The sequence below is a fragment of the Thunnus thynnus genome, chromosome 13, assembly GCF_963924715.1.
Source record: "Thunnus thynnus chromosome 13, fThuThy2.1, whole genome shotgun sequence".
Taxonomy (NCBI): domain Eukaryota; kingdom Metazoa; phylum Chordata; class Actinopteri; order Scombriformes; family Scombridae; genus Thunnus; species Thunnus thynnus.
The window spans coordinates 30,494,716-30,519,759 of NC_089529.1; the positions used below are offsets into that span (position 1 = coordinate 30,494,716).

The 25,044-nt window shown below is 40.3% G+C and overlaps 2 protein-coding genes across 4 annotated transcripts; both read left to right on the forward strand.

The window, feature by feature from the left end:
- The first annotated feature begins 2,410 nt into the window (after positions 1 to 2,410).
- Positions 2,411 to 3,154, forward strand: LOC137196260 (odorant receptor 131-2-like). The gene has a single exon (XM_067609133.1). It carries the CDS (start codon positions 2,411 to 2,413, stop codon positions 3,152 to 3,154), a length of 744 nt encoding a protein of 247 aa, XP_067465234.1.
- Positions 3,155 to 10,090: 6,936 nt separating this feature from the next.
- On the forward strand, positions 10,091 to 24,978 carry trappc14 (trafficking protein particle complex subunit 14). Of its 3 annotated transcripts, none has more exons than XM_067608997.1 (15): positions 10,091 to 10,483; positions 12,033 to 12,168; positions 12,670 to 12,954; positions 14,959 to 15,293; positions 15,383 to 15,478; positions 16,166 to 16,295; positions 19,532 to 19,618; positions 19,915 to 20,035; positions 20,974 to 21,121; positions 21,280 to 21,362; positions 21,546 to 21,697; positions 22,699 to 22,835; positions 22,973 to 23,051; positions 24,024 to 24,138; positions 24,223 to 24,978. In XM_067608997.1, the coding sequence occupies exons 3-15, from the start codon at positions 12,762 to 12,764 to the stop codon at positions 24,377 to 24,379; spliced, it is 1,833 nt and encodes a 610-aa protein (XP_067465098.1). In that variant the 5' UTR covers positions 10,091 to 10,483; positions 12,033 to 12,168; positions 12,670 to 12,761; the 3' UTR covers positions 24,380 to 24,978. The 3 variants fall into 3 exon arrangements, with proteins under 3 accessions (XP_067465098.1, XP_067465097.1, XP_067465096.1); XM_067608996.1 differs by having other exon boundaries at positions 10,092 to 10,483; positions 12,033 to 12,172; positions 14,956 to 15,293; XM_067608995.1 differs by having other exon boundaries at positions 10,092 to 10,483; positions 14,956 to 15,293.
- Positions 24,979 to 25,044: the final 66 nt, after the last annotated feature.

Below are 25,044 nucleotides of genomic sequence, written 5' to 3' on the forward strand. Positions count from 1 at the left end.
ACTCAGCCGCTTATTCAGGCATTATACTGGTGATTAAAAGATCCAATATAAGTGATGGGGGACAAAATCCACAGTCCTTTTTTTGTGCGAAAAGTTAATCAAAAGTTTATCTTCAGCTTATTTTCTATGGTCTACTGTAGGGAATATTAAGTGTTCAATACAGTGCATTAGAATTACAACTTTGGCTAGGTATTGCAACGGGAATATACATTTTTTCCATAGTTATTCATGGTCAGAACACATTACATTTTGATTTTCACTAACAAAGACCATGCCAACAAAGATATGAGTTTGAAATGACTGTAGGATGAGGGATGCAGGGTAAGGGATGAAGGGATGAAAGGATAAGGGATGAGGGGATGAGGGATGAAGGGATGAGGGTGTAGGTAAGGGGATGCATGTGGGCGTTTCTGATATCGTTTGTGTCATGGTGGTTATAGGTAAGGTATGCAGGGGAGGACCAGCAGCCGAGGATTTTAATGCTGCGGTTGGGGATTCCTTGCCTTGAAGCTGTGGATGCAGCTCCAATACGGAATGAATTTCCAGAGTATAGTTTGGGTGGTATTCTTGATCTGGTTAGTACTTGGAGCATGTGGTGGTGGAACCAGAAGCATGTGGCCAAATTGCTCGTCTCTGTGATGAACAGAGAATCACCAGTAGGAACATGGATTCCAGTTTTATCAATGTAAGGGGATAGATAACCTGTACAGAGAGTTCTGATGCAGCGGGCAAGGAGGTCTGAAGTGTGGGGCGAACATTTTGGCAAGAGATGTGGTTCAGCCTTACAGAGACCTTTGATCAACATGCTGATATATGAGTGGGACAAGGCTGAACACGGTGCTCCTAAGGACAGTCTTATGAAGAAGTTGATTCCGCTGATGTAGACCTGTATAGTGGAAGACTTAATCTTGAGGATAAAATGGGCAAATGTGATAAACCTGGAGAGGGTCACGACGTCAAGTGAGGTGAATGGAAGGCCACGGGAGGCATGGAAACCTTTGAAGCAGTTCCATCCGGTTAAATATGATGAGAATGTTCAGGTAGCAATGCTGTTGAGGATCGCATCTCGTGAGCCGATAACTTAATGTTTATGTTCAATGTCAACTGAAGATGGTGGCTGAAAACGGTGGGACTCGGGTCAGAAGAGGGTCAGCGTCTGGTGCCAATTGTTTTAATTTCTGAAATTAGAAATGAGACAGAGAGAGAGAGAGAGAGAGAGAGAGAGTCTGTCACAGGTCATGTGAAAACTGAGACAAAGGGGAAAGAAACTTTTAAGACTGTATTCAGACCAACTCAGACAGTGCGGCGAAAATGCCTGTCCTCCCATTCATTTGAATGGGAGTAGTGTGTTTCAGCTGCAGGTGTTTTGGCTGCTGCCTTGTTAATGAAATGTTCTATGTAAATAAACTTGCCTGTCCGAGTTTGGCGATGCCAGGCTAAGAAAAAGTATACTTGTATTCTAAATATTTTCCAACAACCATAACAGCAGTTGCATTAGAAGAGAGTCGTTGTTACTTAGAGTTACAGCTTTGTATCTTGCAGTCAGGCCGGCAGGGTATGTGGACAGCAGGACAGACTCTAGAATGTACACAGTTATCTGCTGGACCAGCCACTTCAAAATAGCCTATTTTTATTAGAATCCCAGACTTTTTGTCAGGAGCAGACTGATTATCCACCTTAGTGAGGGCTGGACCGAGCTTCTGTACTGAATCTCCAGGCAACAGAATATACAATGACATGAACTAGAGTACTGAGTAAGAGTTGTAAAGGGATTACATCATCTATCACTGTTTAACATTACTGATCTCATGATATCACATGAAGTGGGTGTGAGGATTGAGATCTTAAAATGCATTTAAGGTCAGGCAAACCCTGCAGATCAGTTCCTCCCACATGGACTCAAGCACGGCCTCTAACCTGCTAACTGTCGGCACAGGGAACATGTATGTGGGTTATTTTCTTTTTTACATGTGAACTCAACAGACATTTCTGCAAAGATGATGGGTTTTTACTGTTCTAAGGGTAAAACTGTTTAATTGTGCTTTTGTGTCATAATTGCATTGAAATTCTTATGTTTTTTTTTTTTGAGATCTTAAATGTGTTTTCCAGTTAGTCAAATTTACTGTATAACAGGGTAAAACCCTTCAGATATATCTCATTTTTATGACGGACCGATAAATGTCTCTCTAATATGTCAAATGCAACTCCATCTCAGACCAACATCACTGTTGGACTGCAGTACCGGAGACTACTGGAAATTGTGTTGTTTTCTGCTCCAATTACAGTGGCATGCTGTGTGTTTCTCTTCATTAATGGGATCATGCTTTTCACCTTGAGGAGTAAGTCTGTGTTTAGGGAGACCTCCCGTTATATTCTTCTGTATAATCTACTTTTTGCAGACACTGTGCAGATGGCACTAAGCCAGTTACTGTATCTACTGTCTGCTTGTAGAATATGGCTGACCTATCCTGTATGTGGTTTTCTCGCCATGCTCGCTGATCTCACAAATGAAGTGTCTCCTCTCACACTGGTGGTGATGTCTCTGGAGAGATATGTAGCTGTGTGCTACCCACTGAGGCACGCTACCATCATCACCATCAGAAACACAGGTGTGGCTATTGTTGTAGTTTGGGCGTTCAGTTCACTAAATGTTCTCATACAAGTTATTTTGCTGTTAGATTTTCCATTTGAAGAACTGGAGAGCCTGCAGATGAAAGACTATTGCTCTGACATAGCCATGTTTCTCAGCCCAATACCTGATCATTATAAAAAAGCCTTCACTTGTTTTCTGTTTGTATCAGCTGGTGTGACAGTAACTTGTTCCTATATTGGTGTGATGATAGCAGCCAGGTCAGCCTCCACAGACAAAGCTTCAGCCCATAAAGCTCGTAAAACACTGCTGCTGCACCTGGTTCAGCTGGGCCTCAGTCTTTCCTCTACTGTACATGACCCATTGATTATTGCCATGTCAAAATTCCTAGACAGAGTAGCAATTTCACGCATCCAGAGTATTCTTTATGTATGTATTATCCTTCTCCCAAGATGTCTGAGTGCTCTAATCTATGGCATCAGAGACCAGACCATCAGACCCATCCTCATTTACCATCTATGCTGTCGATTGAAACTGCCAAGGCTGGGGTCTCAACCTACATGACATTGAATTATTCAAGCATTATTCTTATTTTAATATATATATATATATATATATATATATATATATATATATATATTAATTATAAAGAAATATAAATGTCTTTAATGTCTTTAAAATTTAAATACAGAATAAAATAATGTAATATTGCAACAGTACTTTATATCCTTCCTGAATTATCTATACTCTGCACATACTGTATTTGAGTTCATTGTTTTTTAATTGTTGGCAAATGCAATATGCAGAAGTGATTTTAATATTTGTAGATATTTTAGTGTAGTCAAACACTTCACTCTACATCAACATAGTCCCAACACTGTGGCAAAAACTTAAAGTCCCCCTCCACTCAAAAATGTGTTCTTCTTATTCCCTCACTTGGATGTTTCATCTTCACTTTGAAGAATGATGTATGGTCACATTCATCTGCTGAAAGTTTCTCTGTGCTCTGAGTATAAATGAATATGATTTATTAAGGTAAAATATTAAAAGAAAGGGAAAAAAAAGAAATACAATAAACAATAAAAAACACTACAGTGATAAAAAGAGGTAATAAGATAAAAAGAGGTAAAATCATGAGATATGAAAGATACAACAGGTAGTAAAAACAGTAAAGAGCAAATAAAAAGTTGAGTTAATTAAAAGCAAGACCATAAAAGTAAGTTTTGAGCTGCTTCTTGAAAATATCAAGGATGCTTGTCTTATATGTGGTGGGAGTTTGTTCCAGATCTTTGGTGTATAGCTGCAAAAAGCTGCCTCACCTTACATTTTGCATTTTATTTGTGGCACATTTAACAAGCCAGTGTTAAGTGACCTAAGCGAACGGTTTGGAACATATTGGGCTTTAAAAACAAGTAAAAGAATTTTTTAAAATCTTTCCTCAATGTTACAGGTAGCCAGTGCAATGACACTAATACTGGTTTAATATGTTCCCTTTTCCTAGTGTTGGTTAAAATTCTTGCTGCTGATTTTTGAACGAGTTGCAGCCGATCAATGGTTTTATTTAGTAAACCAGCGTTAAAAAACAAAGGCAAGAGTGAGTTTCTTGGCATCCTCCAAAGTAAGGTAGGGTCTGACTCTTGCGATGTTTGTTAAATATATAAAAGGCTATCTTTGTAATGTTGTGGACATGACTTTTAAAATTCAATTCACAGTCAAGGATAACACCTAAGTTTTTTACTTCTGGTTTAATCTGTAGAGCCAGATTTCCAAGCCTGCTTGAAAGTTCTTCTCTCTGTGCATCTGTGCCAAATATAAGAGCTTCTGTTTTGTCTTTATTTAATTTAAATAGGTTACAACTCATCCACTGTGTAATGCTAGAGAGTAGATGTCAGTTTATATATATACTGTATATATAAACAGTATATATATTTATATTTACTATATCTAAAATTTTAATTATGAATTTTATGTATATATTTATATTACCTGTCTTTTGTGGTAGTTGTGTTTTTCTCATACATTGTATAGGTACTTGAGTTTTGTCTTACCTTCTAACTTTGATTGTTATGCACAACAACACCAAGGTAACATCAATAAATTGACAATAAACCTGTTTCTGATTCTTTTTTGTGGAAAAACACATCAGAGACAAATGATCAAAAAAAAATGATTTTTCTATACATTAACACCAGTGGCAGAGGACAGGAGGAAAACCAACATGGAATCTTACAACAAACCGTGTCAAACTATATCAGAAGAGCTCATTTTAGCCATGGACTGGTTCAAATGTGTCATTTTACCAACAAAGTGAAATTCAAATTCATAGTACTGTTCTATTGTGACAACAAATTTATGTTCTCATCAAAAACAAACAACATATGACATGATTTACACATGTTTCCTATGTATTTTCTTAGTATACAGAAATATATAAAGGAGCACAAAGCTTATAATGTGATACAGGTTCTGATCAGTGCTGAATACTAGAAAGATTGAACACTAAAAACATTCACAGATCTAAAAGTGTAGGTTCACATCAGAAAGTATTAATGCATGTATTAAATACATGACTTACACACTCTCATCTATATGTACGATATACAAAATATAGTCTACAAAGCTGACATATTAACACTAGGGATGTTAACATGAACACAAAACTCAAGATTCAGATCGTATCACGGATTTGAGTCACGGATCAGATCATTATTAGGATCAGTGAAAAAAGTTGGAGACAAATAAAACTTTGTTTTCCATTTATTCTATAACACACTTACAGCCAGAAACAGCAATGAACTTTTGCCCATGGTCTTAAATGAAAACAACATTTAAGATGTCCAATGTTTAAATAAAATAAAATAAAACATATAAAATATTGAATGCTCAGTTATTGCAATATGAGGCCTGAAACCTTATTCTTTTAAACAGTGAATGAAACAGCCTCTGTCCACATCATCAAAACTTGATGATAACAAACGTTCACCGCTAATGTCAGTTAGCAGCTAGATGCTAATTAGCTGCTCAGCTGCAGCACATTAAACAGCAGGTAAACAACTCAAATGTCACTTCGGACCCCTTAGATGCTGGTTTGATCGTTACCCTTCAAAATCCCTGTTAGTGACACACTGTCTGCCCATGACTTGTACTTACAGCAGTTTGTTTACTTTGTATTAAATGAGATGTTAAATTTTGCAATTAATCCCCAGTTCATATGCCTGCCGAACCGTGGGGGGTGATCCGTACGGATCAGGGATCAACTACAATCAGTTAAACCACTAGTTAACACTTGTTATTCTAGTTACTTTAAGCTTATTACTCAATATACAGCTCAGCTTAAAAACAAACTAAAGAAACTGTCACAACAAGCAGCCAGACCTCCTGCACACTCATTCACTAATCATATAACATCAACAGGTGACTGAACAATCATTCAATTAAAAATGGGATCAATTCCACATGAATGAGTGAGTTCAGACAGCTCACTGTAACTTCAACAAGCAAACTACCCACAACACCTTATATATATATATCTGCTGCATTCTGGTTAAGGAAATAAATTCACACAACAGCCACACAGAGAGATATTTAACCATCAGAGATGAAATTAGCAACCAAAGAGACAGAGAGAGAGAAGCTGTATCTGACTCATGTTATCTGATGTCTTCTTCTTTCTTTCATGGAGATGAAGTATTCATGTCATAACATCCATTTGTGACTGTTGGTCATCTTGTTTGTTAGTTAACAGAACTTTGTGGCTGCTGCTTTACCAGTCTGATATCATCAGCAACAATGACAAACAAGCTAACTCTCCTGGTTGTTTCTCCGGTTGCTTCTCTCTCCAGCCGCTCCCTGGCGGTGTCCTGCTGCTGCTGCGCTGCCCAGTCCAGATCATTTCTCCCATTAGCTTAACAACAGTTCTTCCATGGATGTATAAAGAGTCCTTCAGGCTGCTACAACAAGCCAGCTGTTGCATTGGCTAACGCAAGGAGCTATCTACTGCTGCTACTCTGCCTTACAGTGGAGAGAATGGAAGCTGAATTCTGGAAACTATCATTGGACCAACTCAATGTCAATATTGCATTCTGGTTGTTGATTGGTTAGAGAGGACAGCCTCCCTTGGAACATCATTTACGTGTCATGGACAATCACAGATTAGCATGAAAAAAAAATGAAAAACATTAAGTCCAATGTAAGAGATCCAGCCCTGCAGAGATCAGCAGGCACCCGTCCTCCTCTGTCCCCCACTCCACCTCCACCAATTGCACCCCCCCCTCCCCACCACTTCACACACTGCTCTTTCTCCTCCCGCCCTGCAGGTGTCGTTGTTGAAGCATTTTAAACAGAATTTCAGTAATGGATTTTTTCCAAAGAAGAGAGAAAAATGCTTTATAAATACTGAGATTTGGTAATGGTTTTATTTCAACCAAATATTCTTTTTTATATTTTTATCTCCTTTTTGCCTCTCAAAAAATAGAGGACGATCAACCTCCTCTGCCTCTATGGACCAGCCTCCACTGATTAACACACATCTGGAGGAGATCTTTTATGCTTGGTACACAGCAGAACTCAAAGATGATGAACTAGTTATTTTTCATCAGTTTCAATACTAATTTCCTTTATTAACAACTGGAAAATATTTTTTAAAGAAACATATTTTTAACATAAAAAACATATTTGCTCTACCGCTCATCAAATATTCAAAATCCCTACAATGCAAAAAGCCCTTGGCTCTAGAGAACAGAGGCCTTGCAAACTGAATATAAACCTCATTTACAGTGTCAGTTGCAAATATTTACATGGCTGAAGATTCATGTTCAATCTAATCTTTTATCCTAATCTGTGACTTCAACCTGAGATAATATAATAGAGGTAATTACATTCATACAATATCACAAACAGTACCAACAAACTCACAAAGGCCTTTTAAAAGAAACAATTATAAATTAATTCTTATAATAATAATAATAATAATAATAATAATAATAAACAGCTTAGAATGTCATCAGTAATTCACACGCACACATCCTTTCTCTATTTGGTATAATGGGCCTGTGATGAAAACGACTGTTTCACTCTGTGATTGTTATGCAGAAAATAAACAAGCTACTCCAGGCTAAATTAAATTGAGGCAGTAATGGACATATTGTATTCAGGCTGGTATATTTTGTTTATGCTCCATTTAATATATTAAACATTAGGGAAATACAAAGAGATGTTTCTCTATGATGCAACAGCAGCTGTCACAGGGAAAATAATACTGATAACATCTGTATAGTAATCAGTCAGGCCTGCATGCGCTGACTATCAACGACTTTCACATCACAGCAATATAATATAAATTAATTTTACAGTTAATCAACATTTCCAACACATAAAATGATTAAATAAAAATATCTGGACACACAGTTAGAAAGCTGTACTTATATTTCTATGAAGATAATTAAGATTTAATTCACAGCAGGAGTGAATGTGACATTATCTGTTGTAACTTTACTGATATAAAGTAAAATTATGTTCACCTGTTGACAGTTAGACTCACCTGCTGTGACGGGATGTCGTTTTCAGGATTTGCTATTTAATATCTTGAGAAATGTGAGTGTAAACTCTGTTAATTAGTGTTAAATAGACTTTGCTTTGGTATTTTCATTTTACTTTGATTATGTTTTTATACTGTTATTTTTTTCTATGTGTGGTTTTCTTTACATTTTAGAGGATTCATGTCATTCTCTAGTGAAAAGAAATATAAATAAACAATAAATAGAAACAAAAAACAAAAAAAAAAACAACAAAAAATATTCGTATCATCATTAAATTATTTTCTGTATTCTGTGCTAAATGTGTTTTGAACATTTAAAAACTTCTGTGAACCACAACTACAGAATCCTCAATAAAGAAAAATCAATTAGAGCTGCACCAACCAATTAAATTAAAATTTTAACATTAAAATCACAAAGTAAATAAGTTCTATTCACAGCACAATATTGTGCAAAAAAAGCAGCGATCCTGATGTGACAGCAGGTCATAAAAATACACTATGCACTATTGTAAATATGGTTAGATGACAGTGAAGTGACAGCAGCAGTCAGCATGTATCAGTGTTTGTAGTGTTCAACCAGTCAGAGTGAGGAGGGCAGCAGTGTGTGAGGAAGTTATTCACAAGCCTGATGGCCTGATGGATAGAAGCTGTTCGCCGGTCTTGTTGTTCTGGACTTCACACTCCTGCAGCGTCTGTCTGCTGATGGCGGGAGTGTGAGGAGGCTGTGTTGAGGGTGTGAACTGACCCTGATGATGATGTTTCCCTCCTGATGACCCTGGTGTTGTAAATGTCCTGAAGTGACAGGAGGAGCTGCTCCTGAGATGGACTGTGCAGTTGTTTGATCACACGCTGGAGAGCCTTCCTGTCCTGGGCAGTGCAGTTTCCATACCAGACTGTGACGGAGCTGGTAAGGAGACTCTCGACCTCAGTCTTCTTAGAAAGCACAGTCACTGTTGGGATTCGTCGTGTGTTGTGAGACCAGGTGAGATCCTTGCTGATGTGGGCGCCAAGGAATTTAAAGGTTTTCACCCTCTCTACCTCTGTCCTACCTATGTATGGTGGTGTATGCTGCTCCCTCTTCCTCCTTGGATCAAGATCGGGTCTGCCACCTCTCTTCTGTTCGCCGTCTCCAGCCCATCAGTTATCAGTCCAATGACTGTAGCGTCATCTTTGAATTTGATGATGCTGGTGTTGTCCAATCATTCCTCCTGTTCATACTGGATATTAAAAGATCCTTCAAATGTGCTTTCAATGGAAGTGATGGAGGCCAAAATCCACAGTGTGTCCACACAGTCATTGAAAAGTCTGTGTGAAGCTTCTATTCAGCTTCAGCAGTCTGAGTTAGTCATATCAAGTGGATATCTGACACATTTACAGTCTTTTTAGCATCAAATCACCTCTTTGTGTTTCCTCAGACAGTGTTTCCCTGTTTTTAAAAGAAAGCTAAAAACTTATTTCTTCACCTTAGCCTTTAATTAGCTTCTGTCTCGGTCCGCTATGCACCTATGCACTACTGCACTTTTAAAATTTTACTTGTATTTTGTAGAATGTATTTTATACATTCTATGTATTCTATGTCTTAACTTTGTTTTTATTTTATTATATTTTATTATATATTCTATTTTCACTTGATTTTATCTCAATTTTATCAAAATGTTTTATTTCCCCTCTTATGTACATTTACATGTTTTTATGTTCATTTTATGCCTTTTATGTCTTTCTCAATGTGAAGCACTCGGTGCATCGAACTTCTTTTGTTGTAAAGCACTTTGAGCTGCATTTTTTTGTATGAAAGATGCCATACAAATAAAGTTAATTTTGTCATTATTATTATTATTACTGAGCTGCGGTGGAAGTATAGTAACAAAAAGAGAGACTGTAACGTTTAAGGATATCATCTACCTGCCTTGTTTGTGGTGTCTGGATTCGGAGCAGAGTGAGACATCTGTCCCTGTGTTTAGTATCTGTGCTCTGAAACGGAAACCGGAAGTGCGGTGTTTGTTGTTGTTGCTTGATGCGCTTCCATTTGTCGCTTTTACATGTTTAGTTTCACACTTTTTTAATCTTTTTTGTCATCTCTTTCTGTTTCTAAGAAGCTCGTTGAACCCTCTGAGCTTCAGTTCGCGGCACTAACTAACTCACAGCTTTTAACCGTCCCAGCGGTTTGTCGGCGTTTGACGCCGGAGCGGGAAGTTTGAAAGAGGCTAGCTGAGGTTAGCATGCTAACGACCAAAACAAGTTAAATTAAAACGGAATCATGTTTGACATAACATGTCATTGGAAAGTGATGTTGTCAGAGTCCTGGACTTTACCGCTGTGATCGAGGACTTTGCCACCAGGAAGAAGACGGTTTAAAGGTAGGAACGGACTTTAATACCTGCAGGTATTTATTGATGTGTGTGTGTGTGTGTGTGTGTGTGTGTGTGTGTGTGTGTGTGTGTGTTTGCAACAGTCATAAAATTAAACTGCAGTCATGAGTAATTGTTGATACTCTGCTTTCTCTCTAATACACAGAAACTCGTTATTAGTTGTTGTGTTTGTTTGTTTAAAACTACAGACGGGTGACAAATTAAAGGAAAACCTGGTCCAGGTCTGAATGCTGGACCCCTACAGTGAGGGGGTCTGGTCCAGGTCTGAATGCTGGACCCCTACAGTGAGGGGGTCTGGGGGGCTCTGTTATGCTGGCATGGTTTGGGTCCACTTGTCCCCTTAGAGGGAAGGATCACTGCTAATCAATACAAAGTAGTTGTGAGTGATCAGCTTGAGGGCTGGGCGATATGACCACGATATAACACATTTTCTGTAAATTCAATGAATAAATATTTTATATAAAATGACCACATGGAAAGGCCTATTTCTTATTACATTTTGAATTATATACTCGACAAATAAAAGCTATTTACTCATATTTGATTATTTTCTCCTTTTATTTAGAACCTTTGTGCAAATTTTCAACTCACACTTTTCACTCGGTAAAAGAGGTTGGTGGTGTTTGAGTTTGACGAGGGGACCGGTAGTTTTCTGGTCTGTGTCAGACTTTTCATAACCGAACCACATCCATACGACAGAAGTCTTAGGTACGAGCTCCTCGTTGGACTCCTCCATGTTTGTTTAGGTCGTCCTGCCTTCGTCCTTTGCCGCAAAGCGTCGTCAAATGACGAAAGATTTTGCCGTGAAGTTTGTGATTTGCGACACCACGATATAAACGATATAACATAAAATGAACCGATAAACGTTTTTCTATCGTCAAACGATACATATCGTCATATCGCACAGACTCTTCCAGGATGACAATGAATGAGTTTGATGAGTATTAAATGATGTGAATCATATGTGATGACCTTCAGCTGACGTGTTAGACAGCGCTCTTCATCATCATCATCATCATCATCATCACAACACCACATGAGGGAAGATCTTTATGAACAATGATGTTCATCCCTCCAGAAGATCAATAACAAAGAGCTCTGAAGCTGTTCTGGCAGCACGTGGAGGTCCAACACCACACTAACACACTTAACGTTGGTTTTTTTCCTTTAACTTGTCACCTGTCTGTATGTTTGTGGTTTTAGCAATAATAAATATTTTGGAGGGTTGGTGGTTTTTTAAGTTAAAGCACATTTAGGTTACCTGTAAAATGCTGTGTACATGAAATTGCCTTTTTAATTAGTTTGTATACTTTGAAACAGAACTTTAACGGGATTATCTTTTATTTTAAAAGCTTACATTTTATATTAGTAGTGTAATATGAGAATAAACTTAATGTTAAAATTATACATAAAACAGTAAATCTAAATACCTAACAGGGAAACAGGCAGTGTGTGTTTAAACCAACAGATGAAACACACTCAGCTGTGTAACAGACGGTATCATAAAAACATCCTGTATGGTTTATATTTGAACCAGCTCATAAACCAGTGGGAGCTGACCTGAGAGCCTGTCTGTAGCGCCACCTGCCTCCGGCCGCCTGTCACTGCTACAGCTGCTGGTGCCACGATGTCCCTGATAAGATGATTCTCAAACAAATCAGATACACGTTCCTGTGGGTAATGTCGCACAATTAACTGTTCATCTGACCCATATAATGTTAACTGATCACTTAAATGAGGATACATATTCAGAAAACTGTAACGTTGCCGGCTTCATCTATGTGTTATCAAGTTATAGATTTGTGTCATTCAGGCAGGTTTTAGTGTTGTAAATGTTCTTTAAGCCTTTATTTTATTTATGTTACAGGAGTTTGTAACCATATTAGACCAAATAATGACACCAGTGAAGAGAATAACACAACAGTAAGATAACAAATAACACTAAAACTGGGTCAAAACAACATGAAGCCAGTCTTGCCCAAACTGGGTCCCAGTGTAACTCAGTGATGTTGCTGTTGTTGGAGGTGTGATGCTGATTGTTAAAACACAGATAGAAGCAGCGGATGTAGGTCTACCTGTGTGTACTACCGTCGCATGGCCACTGAGAGGCGCACTGGTGTTATTTCTCCACGTCTGTGTAACTCAGACAATGCCCCTTGCTTTTACTTCGACAGTGAGAACAGGAAGTGTGTGTTGATGGTTGGTGCCTGTGTGTGTGTGGACGCTGCTCCTGCTCCTGCTCGCGCAGCCTCCTCCGGTCGTCGTCATGGTGCAGATGATGGAGTCGCAGTGCGAGTATTTCATGTATTTCCCGGCGGTGCCCATCACGGATCTGTCGGACCCGGCCCGCTACCGCACTCTGCCCCGCCGGAGCCACCTCTACCTGGGGGAGACCGTCCGCTTCCTCCTGGTGCTGCGCTGCAAGGACGCGGGGGCGACGCCGACCGAGCACGGCCCCGGTAAGCGAGGGGGAGCCGGGAGGATGCCCCCCATCCGACCGGCGACGGATGGAAGGGAGGAGGGCAGAAACATCCATTATTCATATAGATTGTGATTATTGTATTATTTTTTATACACGCGGACATTTTTAACACGGAGGGGCATCATAATCAGTGGAGGGTGGGTCATGTACAGCTCCTTCCTTATACTGCATGTTTGTGTTCAGGCTGCCAGACTGGAGACAGAATTCATGTACAACTGTAGCATCAGAGGGCAGAAACACAAAACCCAATATTTACCTTGACACTATGAATAAACCTCTAATACACCAGATGATTTATGAAGTTCCACACTAATTTATATTTATCTTAAAAACAAAGATAATACAACACAAAATACAAGATCAGGAATATACTTCAAATTATTATTATACAATCAGACAAATAATCACATCCTGAGCAGCAGGCTGAAATCCTTAAATAATACATTTATTATAATAATAAAAAATGCAGGTGTTACCAGATAAGACTGACTCCTGCAGCCGTAAGTTATATTTTCTTGCAGTTTGATGTATTTGTGCAGAAGGATTCAGGTTGAGGAAGCAAGAGACAGAACAGATGTTTCATTTCAGTGTGAGACCTGGAAACAAGTATTAACAGTGTTTTAGAGAATTTATTTACTGAGGTGTCAGTGACTTGAAAATCAACATTCAATCTGGAGAGAATACTGGACCAAACCAGGGTTAATACACCAGAGAATACTGGACCAAACCAGGGTTAATACACCAGAGAATACTGGACCAAACCAGGGTTAAGACACCAGAGAATACTGGACCAAACCAGGATTAAAACACCAGAGAATACTGGACCAAAACAGGGTTAAGACACCAGAGAATACTGGACCAAACCAGGGTTAACACACCAGAGAATACTGGACCAAACCAGGGTTAATACACCAGAGAATACTGGACCAAAACAGGGTTAACACACCAGAGAATACTGGACCAAACCAGGGTTAACACACCAGAGAATACTGGACCAAACCAGGGTTAACACACCAGAGAATACTGGACCAAAACAGGGTTAACACACCAGAGAATACTGGACCAAACCAGGGTTAACACACCAGAGAATACTGGACCAAAACAGGGTTAAGACACCAGAGAATACTGGAACAAACCAGGATTAAAACACCAGAGAATACTGGACCAAACCAGGGTTAACACACCAGAGAATACTGGACCAAAACAGGGTTAATACACCAGAGAATACTGGACCAAAACAGGCCTAAAACACCATAGAATACTGGGCCAAACCAGGGTTAAAACACCAGAGAATACTGGACCAAAACAGGGTTAACACACCAGGAAAAACTGAACCAAACTGGGTCTAAAACACCTGGCACTATTAGACCAAAACAGAGCCAAAACTTCAGGGACTATTAAACCAAACCAGGATTAAAATATCAGAAAATATTGGACCAAACCAGGTCAAAAATACCAGAGAATATTAGGAAATAGGGCTAAAACACCAGAGAATACTGGACCAAACCAGGGCTAAAACACCAGAGAAAACTGAACTAAACCAGGGCTAAAACACCAGAGAATATTGGACCAAACCAGGGTTAAAACACCAGAGAATATTGGACCAAACCAGGGTTAAAACACCAGAGAATATTGGACCAAACCAGGGCTAAAACACCAGAGAATACTGGACCAAACCAGGGCTAAAACACCAGAGAATACTGGGCCAAACCAGGCCTAAAACACCAGAGAATACTGGACCAAACCAGGGTTAAAACACCAGATAATACTGGACCAAACCAGGGTCAAAACTCCAGAGAATACTGGACCAAACCAGAGCTAAAACACCAGGTAAAACTGGGTCTAAAACATCTGGCACTATTAGACCAAAACAGAGCCAAAACTCCAGGGACTATTAAACCAAACCAGGATTAAAACACCAGAGAAATAATTCAAGCTTTAGGATTTTGGAACGCGTTTATCATCACGTCCCTTCCAGCAGGGGGCAGTGACGGCATCGCAGCAGGCTTTGGGACGGAGTCGGCCAGTAGCCGGGCGTGGAGGGAGTTGGCCGGCTCTCTGTGCGCCGTGGCCAGCGTGAGTCCAGGCGAGAGCAGCCGTCACCGAGGCAACCAGCATCACCATGACTACCAGAGCAGCGGGGACGAAGCCAACGAGGAAGGCGAGGAGGACTACATCGCGGCAGCGGAGGCGGCCATCGCGGCACTCGGCAGCAGGGTGGACTCCCGGTGTCGGAGCTTCAGGGACTGCAAGCCGCTGCTCATACACAACTCATCTGGGACGGCGGCAAGGGAGTTCCGCAGGGCACCTGTTCAGGTACAGCAGCGCTTTTTGAATAAAAAAGATAGTTGTTTATATTTTTAATGGTTAAATTTCTCCACATCTGCTGTCTTTCTCCATGTCAGTCTCCTCTGGACGAGCCGGTGGTGTTGACGGATGAAGTGATCTTCCCTCTCACGGTGTCTCTGGACAAACTCCCCGTCAGCACCCTAAAAGTCAAGGTCAGGAGGAACATCTGACTGTCTGTCTGTCTTCTTTTGGATCTATAACTTTAGGCCGGTTTCACATCGAGGTCCAAGGCGACTCTCCCTTAGAGATTTGGTTTGTTTGATGAAAGCTGTTTAAAGACTCCAGAAAACGGATCTTGAGACGACCATAAAAGGGTTGATCATCATCATCATGTACAATATGAATCATGGCGGCCAGAAAGGTTGTCTACAGAAACCTAAATGTCTGCCTGAAACACTGAAGAAAATATCAAATCAATCAGCATCTCGCTGGTATTTAACTGACAAGCGAGAGGATTGTTTGCAATTGAAGCACAGCGCAAAACAGCGTCGTTATTATGACATCTCACACACCCAGACATGACGGGGTCTTCGCTGTTTTTGTGCGTCGTATCACAACCGAAGTATCAGTATTAACATAATTAGAAAAAGAGTCTATTTTTCTCTTACTATGGTTGCAGAAATAACTTAAAATCGGACTTCAGTACAGTACTTGAGTAAATGTACGTAGTAACTTTCCACCACTGGATGTAGGTGATTAAATAATTGATCAGAGGGTTGATTCCCTTTTTCCAAACAATTGAAGATTGATTCCCTGCAGAGTTCACCTGTAAACACTAATCATCTTATCTCGTGTGTGTGTGTGTGTGTGTGTGTGTGTGTGTGTGTGTGTGTGTTCAGGTGATGGTCACGGTGTGGAAGAGGGAGGCGGAGAAAGTGGAGGTGCAGGAGCTCGGCTACCTGAGCGTCCTGCAGCAACGAGAGCCGACACACACTTTCAGACACGACCTGAATACCTTCAAGGCTCAAGGTACCACAAACACACACACACACACACACACACACACACACACACACACACACACACACACACATGCTATTAGATAACAGGTGTTACTGGTAGCTCCAGATGTAGACACATGGCACTTGGAGGCACTGAAATTAAAACTATGTCAATACAAGAGAGTTTGTCCCTCAAACTGAACACACACAGAAAGGAGTAATAACAATCAGCAGAGTAGCAATTAAACCTCATTAATATTCAACTTTAACTTTATTATTATCCTCAAGGAAAACTGGTCTGACGTCAGTTAGAAGCAACAGTCAGTAGTTCAAGACTTATAAATGAATTAAGTGTATTTGATGATGAATAAAAATATAATATTTAAAATAAAATCTAATAAACATACCTATAGAACAGCAGCAGGTCCGTCCAAAATCAGAAACACCATCCTGTGAAAAGGTGGAAGATGCCAGATACACAGAGCTGAATAAAGTGCAAGTTTCTGTATTATTATATGAAGAGATTCAGTCTTTCATTGGCCACAGAAGTAAAATAGAGTCTGAAGCGTTGAGCGTCCTGCAGCAGCGGCTTGAAGTTGATGATCAGGACGGTTTTTATTTTATCAGACTGAAGCAACCAAAGCAAACAGCAGGTTCAATAAAACACTGTTCATTACACGCCTTAAAAGATTAAACGCTGCTGAACTTTGCTTTGTACAAACGGCATCGATACTTGTTATCAATGTTAAAGTATTTCTACACAGGAAAACAATCAATGAGCCTCATGCAAGAACACTTTTATCCTAAAACTGACTTTTGTTCAAACAAACTCTGAACTCACAAAGCTGAACGTTCCTCAGATTTCATCATCGACGCCAACAAGGCGACCGGTAGGACTGCAGCTGTTGATTATTTTCATTATTGATGAATCCGCTGATAATTTTCATCAGTAATAATAGTTTCTGATTAACTGTCTGATGATTTAATAATCGTTGCAGTTCTACAAAAATGTTCCCGAAGAGTAAAAGAAGAATCAGAGGTTTCTGCTGTCGTCGTATTAGAGGAGCTGAAACTATCAGACAACATGAATCCATCAGCAGCTGCTGCGCTGTGACAGAAATTTAAAAAAAAAAAAAAAGTCTTTGTAAAGCAAAACGCTCCATGACTGATATGAGAGGCGTCATGTGACCGTCACAGAGATATTAGAGGAGAGAATATGATGTTACACTGGAGCTGCAGCTGTTTACTGCTGCTGACATCAGCACATCAGGAAACTGGCAGCCAGGACGGTGATGATGATGATGATGATGATGATGATGAATGTAATATTTTATTTGAGTTGATTCAGTATCATTCAGATGAAGACATCATGACTCTTGTAAAGAAAATCAGTTCATGACTTGTACGACTCGTCTCGTAAATGGACGTAGTTACCGTGACGTCACCCGTTGGTTTCTGAAGAGCGGTTTTGAAGCTCAAAGTGAGCCGCTCCGGCCGTCGCCATCTTGGCAGTGCATGACGCCGCCTAACTCCCAGCCAATCAAAAGTGGGCAAAGAGGCGGGGCCGAACGGCTGAAACAAGCCACCTAGCGGCTGGCGGACCTGTCACTCAAAGCAGCCATGTCCTTCATTATGCAGAACTTTACGGCTTAATAAAACTTAAACAGGTGAGTTATAAAAAAATTCATCCCCCGCCCAGTTGTCATGAAAGAGGAAATTAGCTACAGAGACCAAAACCGTTGTTTGTACCAGGCTGTAAACATGTTTATTTCTGCTGTAAAGTTGGACATTTTAACATGGGGGTCTATGGGGATTGACTCGCTTTTGGAGCCTCAAGTGGTCGTTCAAGGAACTGCAGTTTTTGGCTTCATTTTACAGTCCCGGAGGTTGCTGCTTGGTTCAGACCTAAAAGAAAATTCAACAAAAGAACCACAAATTTTCTTAAATCAGGTGTACGTGCCTCTTAAGACTGAACCTGTTTGTATTACTGGTTCTTGCATGAGACCAGATGTCTGCATCCTGCATGGTTGTGTAAATAATCAATAAATAATAATAAGTGTGTTCTTCTAAAATCACTGATTGTGTTCTGACACGTGTCAGGACCATGCAAAGACAACGTCAATTATGACTCTTTCTATTATCATTTTTTCATCCATGAAGGTTTTATATTTGTTAAACTTTCCTTGAGCCAAGAAAAGTGATTTAAAAAACCATGATGTCACCACAAAAAAAGTCTGTGGGCCGAGGGGGAACTCAAGGGCGAGGCCAGCAGGAGAAACACCACTGCACATATTCAGTGGGACGGATACCCCTGCAAGTAAACCCAGAAGCTAGAAACATTTTTGGTGAATACACCAGGCAAGCAGCTCTTATTGGACTGAATAGGTGCTATTTTTGGTCTCGTATCCAGCTCTTACAATACATCCACGGTCCCTGTGCAGGGTTAGCGGTCAGGATGTTATCAAACCTGCCAGCCTCACCGTGATGACAATGAGAATCTGTCACAGTCACTGTGTCCATCGTTGTTTGCCTTTATATATTTATGGCATGTAACATACCATTGAATATATTTTGTGTATGGATTAAACCAATGAGATACAACGTGTTGAGTGTGCTTTAGAGGTGCTGGTAGCTATATTTTGTCACTACAGACAGAACCAGACTAGCAGTTTTCCCCTGTTTCTAGCCCTATGCTAAGCTAGGCTAATTACACCCCAATACAGACATCAGATATCAATCTCACTCTAAAAAAAAATCTTTAGAGTTTGATATAAATTGTGCCCTGAAAACAGAGATAGGTCTAGGACATATTTAACTTAGCTTAGCATAATTTAGCATAAGGATTGGAAGCACTGGGAAACTTCTAGCCTTGAAAAACAATGCAAAGTAAATTTTTCCTTATTTGTACTTTAAAGGCCAAATTCAACAAAGTGGCACACTATGTAAAATGCCATGTGGAGATGATAAAAGAGACAGTTGTTAGCAATGGTTACTTTAAGGATAATAATATATACACTGTAGCACCTTTTTAAAAAATACAAGAATGTCTGAATTCTTGAGATTATTATGGATTAAAGTTTGGTAGCCTGTCATAGTAGTCTTTTTTCTACATGTCCCACAGGATTTAGTTTGAACCACAAACAACAAAGAACAGGGAAAAACAACAAATATCTCTTAAGTATTCTTCAATTATAAGATGATAAAACTGTAAAACAGGACATGAGTGCAGACTGACATCATCGTACTGAATGTGTTCGTCCACAGTGAGCACCACTCTGACCGTCCTGCCGCCTCCCACCGTCCGCTGCAAGCAGATGACGGTCTCCGGGAGGCACCTCGCTGTCCTCAAAGGTAGGAGATCTAAAGAAACCTGCCCTGTGCTTCTTGTCTTTTTTCAGGTGACTATTCAGACCTTCGTTCATAAGCTACATGTGGATTATAATGTTTTCAATCAGTTGCATCTATTGAACAGCAGCAGAGGGCGCTGTCTTACTAGTCATCTGAGTTTAATTTCACTGCACGTTAAGACTAAAATATAGCTTTAATATAGAATTAACACAGAATAATTAACAGTTGTGTCAAACTGTAGCATTCAGTGACTCAACATGAACTAGGTCCTAAACCGTGAATCTGTTTCCTCCTCTCAGTGCTGAATGAGTCGTCTCAGGAGGAAGTGAGTATTCGGGATGTTCGCGTTTTACCAAACCTCAACGCCTCCTACCTTCCCATGATGCCAGACGGCTCCGTGCTGCTGGTGGACAACGTGTGGTACGTACAGAAACGTGTGTTCATGTGAAGTAGAGTTCTGTCACATCTGGCTTGTCAAGTCGTATCATGTTATGTGTGATATGAAACACATCAGATTATCATGTTGTTACTGTAGGTGGGTGTCATGTTGTGTCTTTTGATTGTGTTTACATTATACTGAAGTTATGTCCCACTACAGGAAGTTACATCACATTACACGTTGTTGTTTTGATGTGCTGTGAATCCGCCATGTTGTTACATCACGTCATGATACGATGTCTGTTACACTGTGTTATCATGACGTCATGGTCTGCAACATTACGTCATGTTACATTGTTACATGTTTATGTTGAGTTTTCTTCTGTTACATTGTGCTCTGTTGCAGTCACTTCATCATGTTAACGATGGGTTACGTTACGTTGTGTTGTGTTGCGTCACGTTATTTTGCGTTACGTTATGTTGTGTTACGTTACATTGTGTTGCTTTATGTTATGTTACGTTGTTTTGCGTTATGATGTGTTATGCTATGTTACATTGTGTTACGTTACGTTATGTTACGTTACGTTATGTTACGTTGTTTTTCGTTGTTTTGCATTACAGTGTTGTGTTACGTTACGTTGTTTTGTGTTACATTGTGTTACATTGTGTTGTGTTACGTTACGTTATGTTACGTTGTTTTGTGTTGTTTTGCATTACAGTGTTATGTTACGTTACGTTATGTGTTGTGTTACATTATGTCACGTTATGTTGTGTTGTGTTATGTTGTGTTAGAGTATACTGTGTTACACTAAGATTTACTTGCCTTCTGTTACATTCTGTTATGTAACAGTGCGCAGTGTTACATTATATTATGTTGTGAATCAATATTTCTGCATTTGTGGTTTTTGCTATTTGAAGTCTTAAAAACTGAGTCTTCACATGATGGAGAACTCACTGGTCACACTGCGTCTCCTCTCCAGCCACCAGTCAGGTGAGGTCGGCATGGCGTCTTTCTGCAGAGTGGACAGTCTGGCCTGCCGCCTTCCCAGCATGCTCAGCGCTTTGGAGGAGCACGACTTTCTGTTCCAGCTGCACCTTAACGACATGCCGCAGGACGACTCCAACGAGGTCTGTACACGTTTCTTACAGGATGTGACCTTTTTTATGGTTATCAGCTTAATGTAACCTTCAAGTTAATGTTTTGGATAATGAAGCAGTTGTTGATCTTAATATTTTCATAGTTTTGGGTACGTTGGTTGTCAGTATGTGTGTTGCTTTATTTTCAGGGGTTAGAGGTTCCCCTGGTCGCTGTGCTGCAGTGGTCAACTCCCAAGATGCCTTTCACCAACTGTATCTACACTCACTACAGGTAAGAAAACCCCAGAAACCCCAAACATGCAAAAAATGTCACGGATAGTACCAGTTAATCCTGTTGTTTGTCATCAATATTTGAAGGGACAGTTCACTGTTCCGTGATATTCACCAGGACACTCATCCTGACCGTCTGTTTACAGTCGAGCTGCTGTCCGTCCTCTCTCTCTCTCTCTCTCAGGTTGCCCAGTATCCGTCTGGACCGGCCGCGGTTCGTGATGACGGCCAGCTGCCCGAGCACCGTCAGGGTGAAGGAACACTTCAAGGTGAAATACGTTCTGCTCAACAACCTGCAGGACTTCCTGGCTGTACGGCTCGTCTGGACTCCAGAGGGTCAGTGTGTGTTTCTGTCAAGTCAACCCAACGTTCCTCCATGAGCAGCAGTGAGGAAAAACTCCCCTTTAACAGGAAGAAACCTCAAGCAGAACCGGACTCTAGGTGGACGCCATCTGCCTTGACCGGTTGGGTTGAGATAGAAAGAAGGAGGGAGACAGTTTTAGACATTGAGAGTCCTGGTCCTCACATCTTCAAACAGCTGGTAGAGAGTTTAGAGCTGGTTTTACAGTTAAAGGTAGAAAGAAGTCCAGTACTTGTGGTTATTAACTTTGTTTCCAGAATTTAAAGGACGAGTTCACAGTTTATCAAGTGAGTCTTAAACCAACAGTCAGTCTTCAAATGAACATTAAAGCTGTTTTTCTTGCTGTAATCATTCCTCCTGTTCATACTGACCATTAGAAGATCCCTTCATAATGACCTTACAATGGAAGTGATGGAGGACAAAAATGTATTTAAAAGTTTATCTGAAGCCAATATGAAGCTTCAGCGTCCAAATGAGTCAAATCAAGTAGATATCTTTCAACGTTACAGTCTTTTTAGTGCCAAAGTTCCTCTTTTTGTTACTATACTTCCACCTGCAGCTCAACAGGGAAACACTGTCCGAGGAAACACAAAGAGGGAATTTGATGCTAAAAAGACTGTAAATGTGTCAGATATCCACTTGATATGACTAACTCAGACTGCTGAAGCTGAATAGAAGCTTCACACAGACTTTTAAATGACTGTGTGGACACACTGTGGATTTTATCCTCCATCACTTCCATTGAAAGCACATTTGAAGGATCTTTTAATATCCAGTATGAACAGGAGGAATGATTACAGACACCTGACTGCTGGTTTAGCACACTGGAAACACTGGGAACACGTCCTTAAACGTTCCTAAACGTGTTGGTTGATTTAATGTAGCTGATTAACAGTAACAGCCAATAACTGCATGTGAAATACTACAACTGGTTCTCAAACACAGCAGACAAATCTAAGTGTGTGTGTGTGTTCAGGTCGTGGTCAGGGCGAGGACACAGCGCTGGCAGCTGTGGTCTGTCACACTCCTCTCAGTAACCTCGGTCACTGTCGGAAAGGAAGCACTCTGTCCTTCAGCGTGGCCTTCCAGATCCTCAAACCAGGACTGTACGAGGTACTGAACCATCATTCAGACAATTTGTGCTGCTTTACCAGCCAGTTCTGGGAAATATGTTGTTGTTTTATGTGCATATATTGAGCAGAAGTGTCAGAAATAGTGACATTTTTTTTGTTTGCGTTGTCTCTCTCCAGCTGAGTCAGCACATGAAGTTGAAGCTGCAGTTCACAGCTTCAGTCTCTAACCCTCCGCCTGACGCCCGGCCGCTGTCACGTAAGAGGAAACATCATTTTGCTTGTTTTTTTATTTTTCAAATTTAGAATAAATACTGTAGAGTAGAAAATGAGTAACGCTGTTTTTATTACTCTTGTACATTGTTTTAAAGGTATAATATGTAATAATTCCACATTAAAATGTCTAAAAACAACTAGACCTATGTTATGTATGTTGTTGAGTTGTGTACTTACATTATCCCAAATGTTTCCAACAATGTTTAAACTCAGAGAAATCTGTAATTTAATCAAAGTAACGGACCGTTTCATTTGGTCGCCTGTCGATGGCGTCATACCTCCTCTACCAAAGAGTAAACACGCACCAGATGCATACGGCGGCGCTGTGTTTGTCCGCTACAATGGCGTCTACCAAAGAGTAACTTACACACATACAAGATAATACATCGGCGTTGTGGTTGTTCCACACAAACTGTTATAAATGGACTTTTATTCAGTTTTAAGACACATTTTCATGATAAATTTAGGTGGTTTTCAACTATATCTTTTAGCCGGAAGAAGGATTTTAGTCATTGGACGTCTGGATCTTAAGTTATCAGAGAAATAAACTGGACAAACGTTAGCAGCAGCTCGGCTAACAGCCCCTCCAGGAAGTCCGGTGGTCGCCAAACATCGTCGGAGAAACACTGATTTTTTTTAGGTGAAACAGCTTTAATTAGTATTTTAACGATTTTAATCTGCGTGTACGTTTGTTTCTGGAGAGGAGGAGACCTCTGCGGATAATTCTTCTAATAACTCTGTTTGTATGTGTCCAAACTTTATTTAAACTCACAGAACTTTATTTTCATTTCCAGTTGAGTTTCCAAAGATATCAAACAGTCATAAATGTGTCTAAAATTACAAAACGTTTCAGTCATAATAAACATGGAGGCTTAGGATTGAATGTTTCACTCAGTTTGATGATCATGTAGCTTCAATAAAGAGCTTGAGCGAATGTTCTTCTGTCACCACTCAGGTAAAAACAGCCCGTCCAGCCCGGCGGTTCGAGACCTGCTGGACCGACACCAGGCCAGTCTGGGTCGATCTCAGTCCTTCTCCCACCAGCAGCCGTCTCGCTCCCACATCATGAGGTACGACGCGAACAGCGTCAGGCGTCACTTCGGTGTCGGCTGTCGGTTATAAAGTTTCATGTGATCGTTTTTTGTGTTTGACAGGACGGGCAGTGCCATGGAGCGGCGCGCCATCACTCCCCCCGTCGGCTCTCCGGTCGGTCGGCCGCTCTACCTGCCGCCGCAGGACAAAACGCTGCTGTCGCTCGACAAGATCGCCAAGAGAGAGTGTAAAGTCCTGGTGGTGGATCCTGTCTGCTAGGGAGCGAGGGAGAGATGAAAGAACTGTGAAAGAAGAAAAACACTTCTTTTAAAATCTGGAAATGAATGTGAACTTTAATAACACGTGAAACACTCCAGGATGAGCCTCATAAGAAGATTACAGAGAGAGAGAGAGAGAGAGAGAGAGGGAGAGAGAGAGAGAGAGAGAGGATTTACAGAGTAGATTACACACTGGAGAGGAAGATGATCCCTTCCTCAACTTCTCTTCATCTTTTAAATTTCCCTGAAACTGAATCTGAAGCTTCAGTGAAACGAAAGACGAGAAGCTTTCATCTTGTGGATTAACTGACTGGATGAACAAACAGACACTGTACCGAGTGTGCACGCTTGTGTAATGTAATGTATTATCATGTTTCTGTATTATTTAAAAGTACACTCGAGGTGGGTGATTTTTACTGGAAACGTTTGTTTTAAACAAAGAGAACATTCATGAAAATGGCGGAAATAATCACACATCAAGAGGAAGTTTGTCTTTGTTGAGTTCACTTTTTATTCCAGTGTTATTATCAGTCTGTTCACTGTCAGTATCAACAGAAATGTGTCTGTAATAAAAACAAGTGATCACAGGCAGAAAAAAAACTGAAGTTTCCTTCATCTCACAATCTGAAGCGTTTACAACAAACATGTTTCTGAATTCTGCAGAAC

Excerpts from the sequence above, each read along its gene's own strand:
- trappc14 (XM_067608996.1), top strand. The coding sequence starts at position 12,762 with ATGGTGCAGATGATGGAGTCGCAGTGCGAGTATTTCATGTATTTCCCG. Across the intron at positions 16,296-19,531 it reads GAATACCTTCAAGGCTCAAG|TGAGCACCACTCTGACCGTC; the intron begins GTACCACAAACA and ends GTTCGTCCACAG. Across the intron at positions 21,122-21,279 it reads CGCAGGACGACTCCAACGAG|GGGTTAGAGGTTCCCCTGGT; the intron begins GTCTGTACACGT and ends CTTTATTTTCAG.
- LOC137196260 (XM_067609133.1), top strand. The coding sequence starts at position 2,411 with ATGGCACTAAGCCAGTTACTGTATCTACTGTCTGCTTGTAGAATATGG.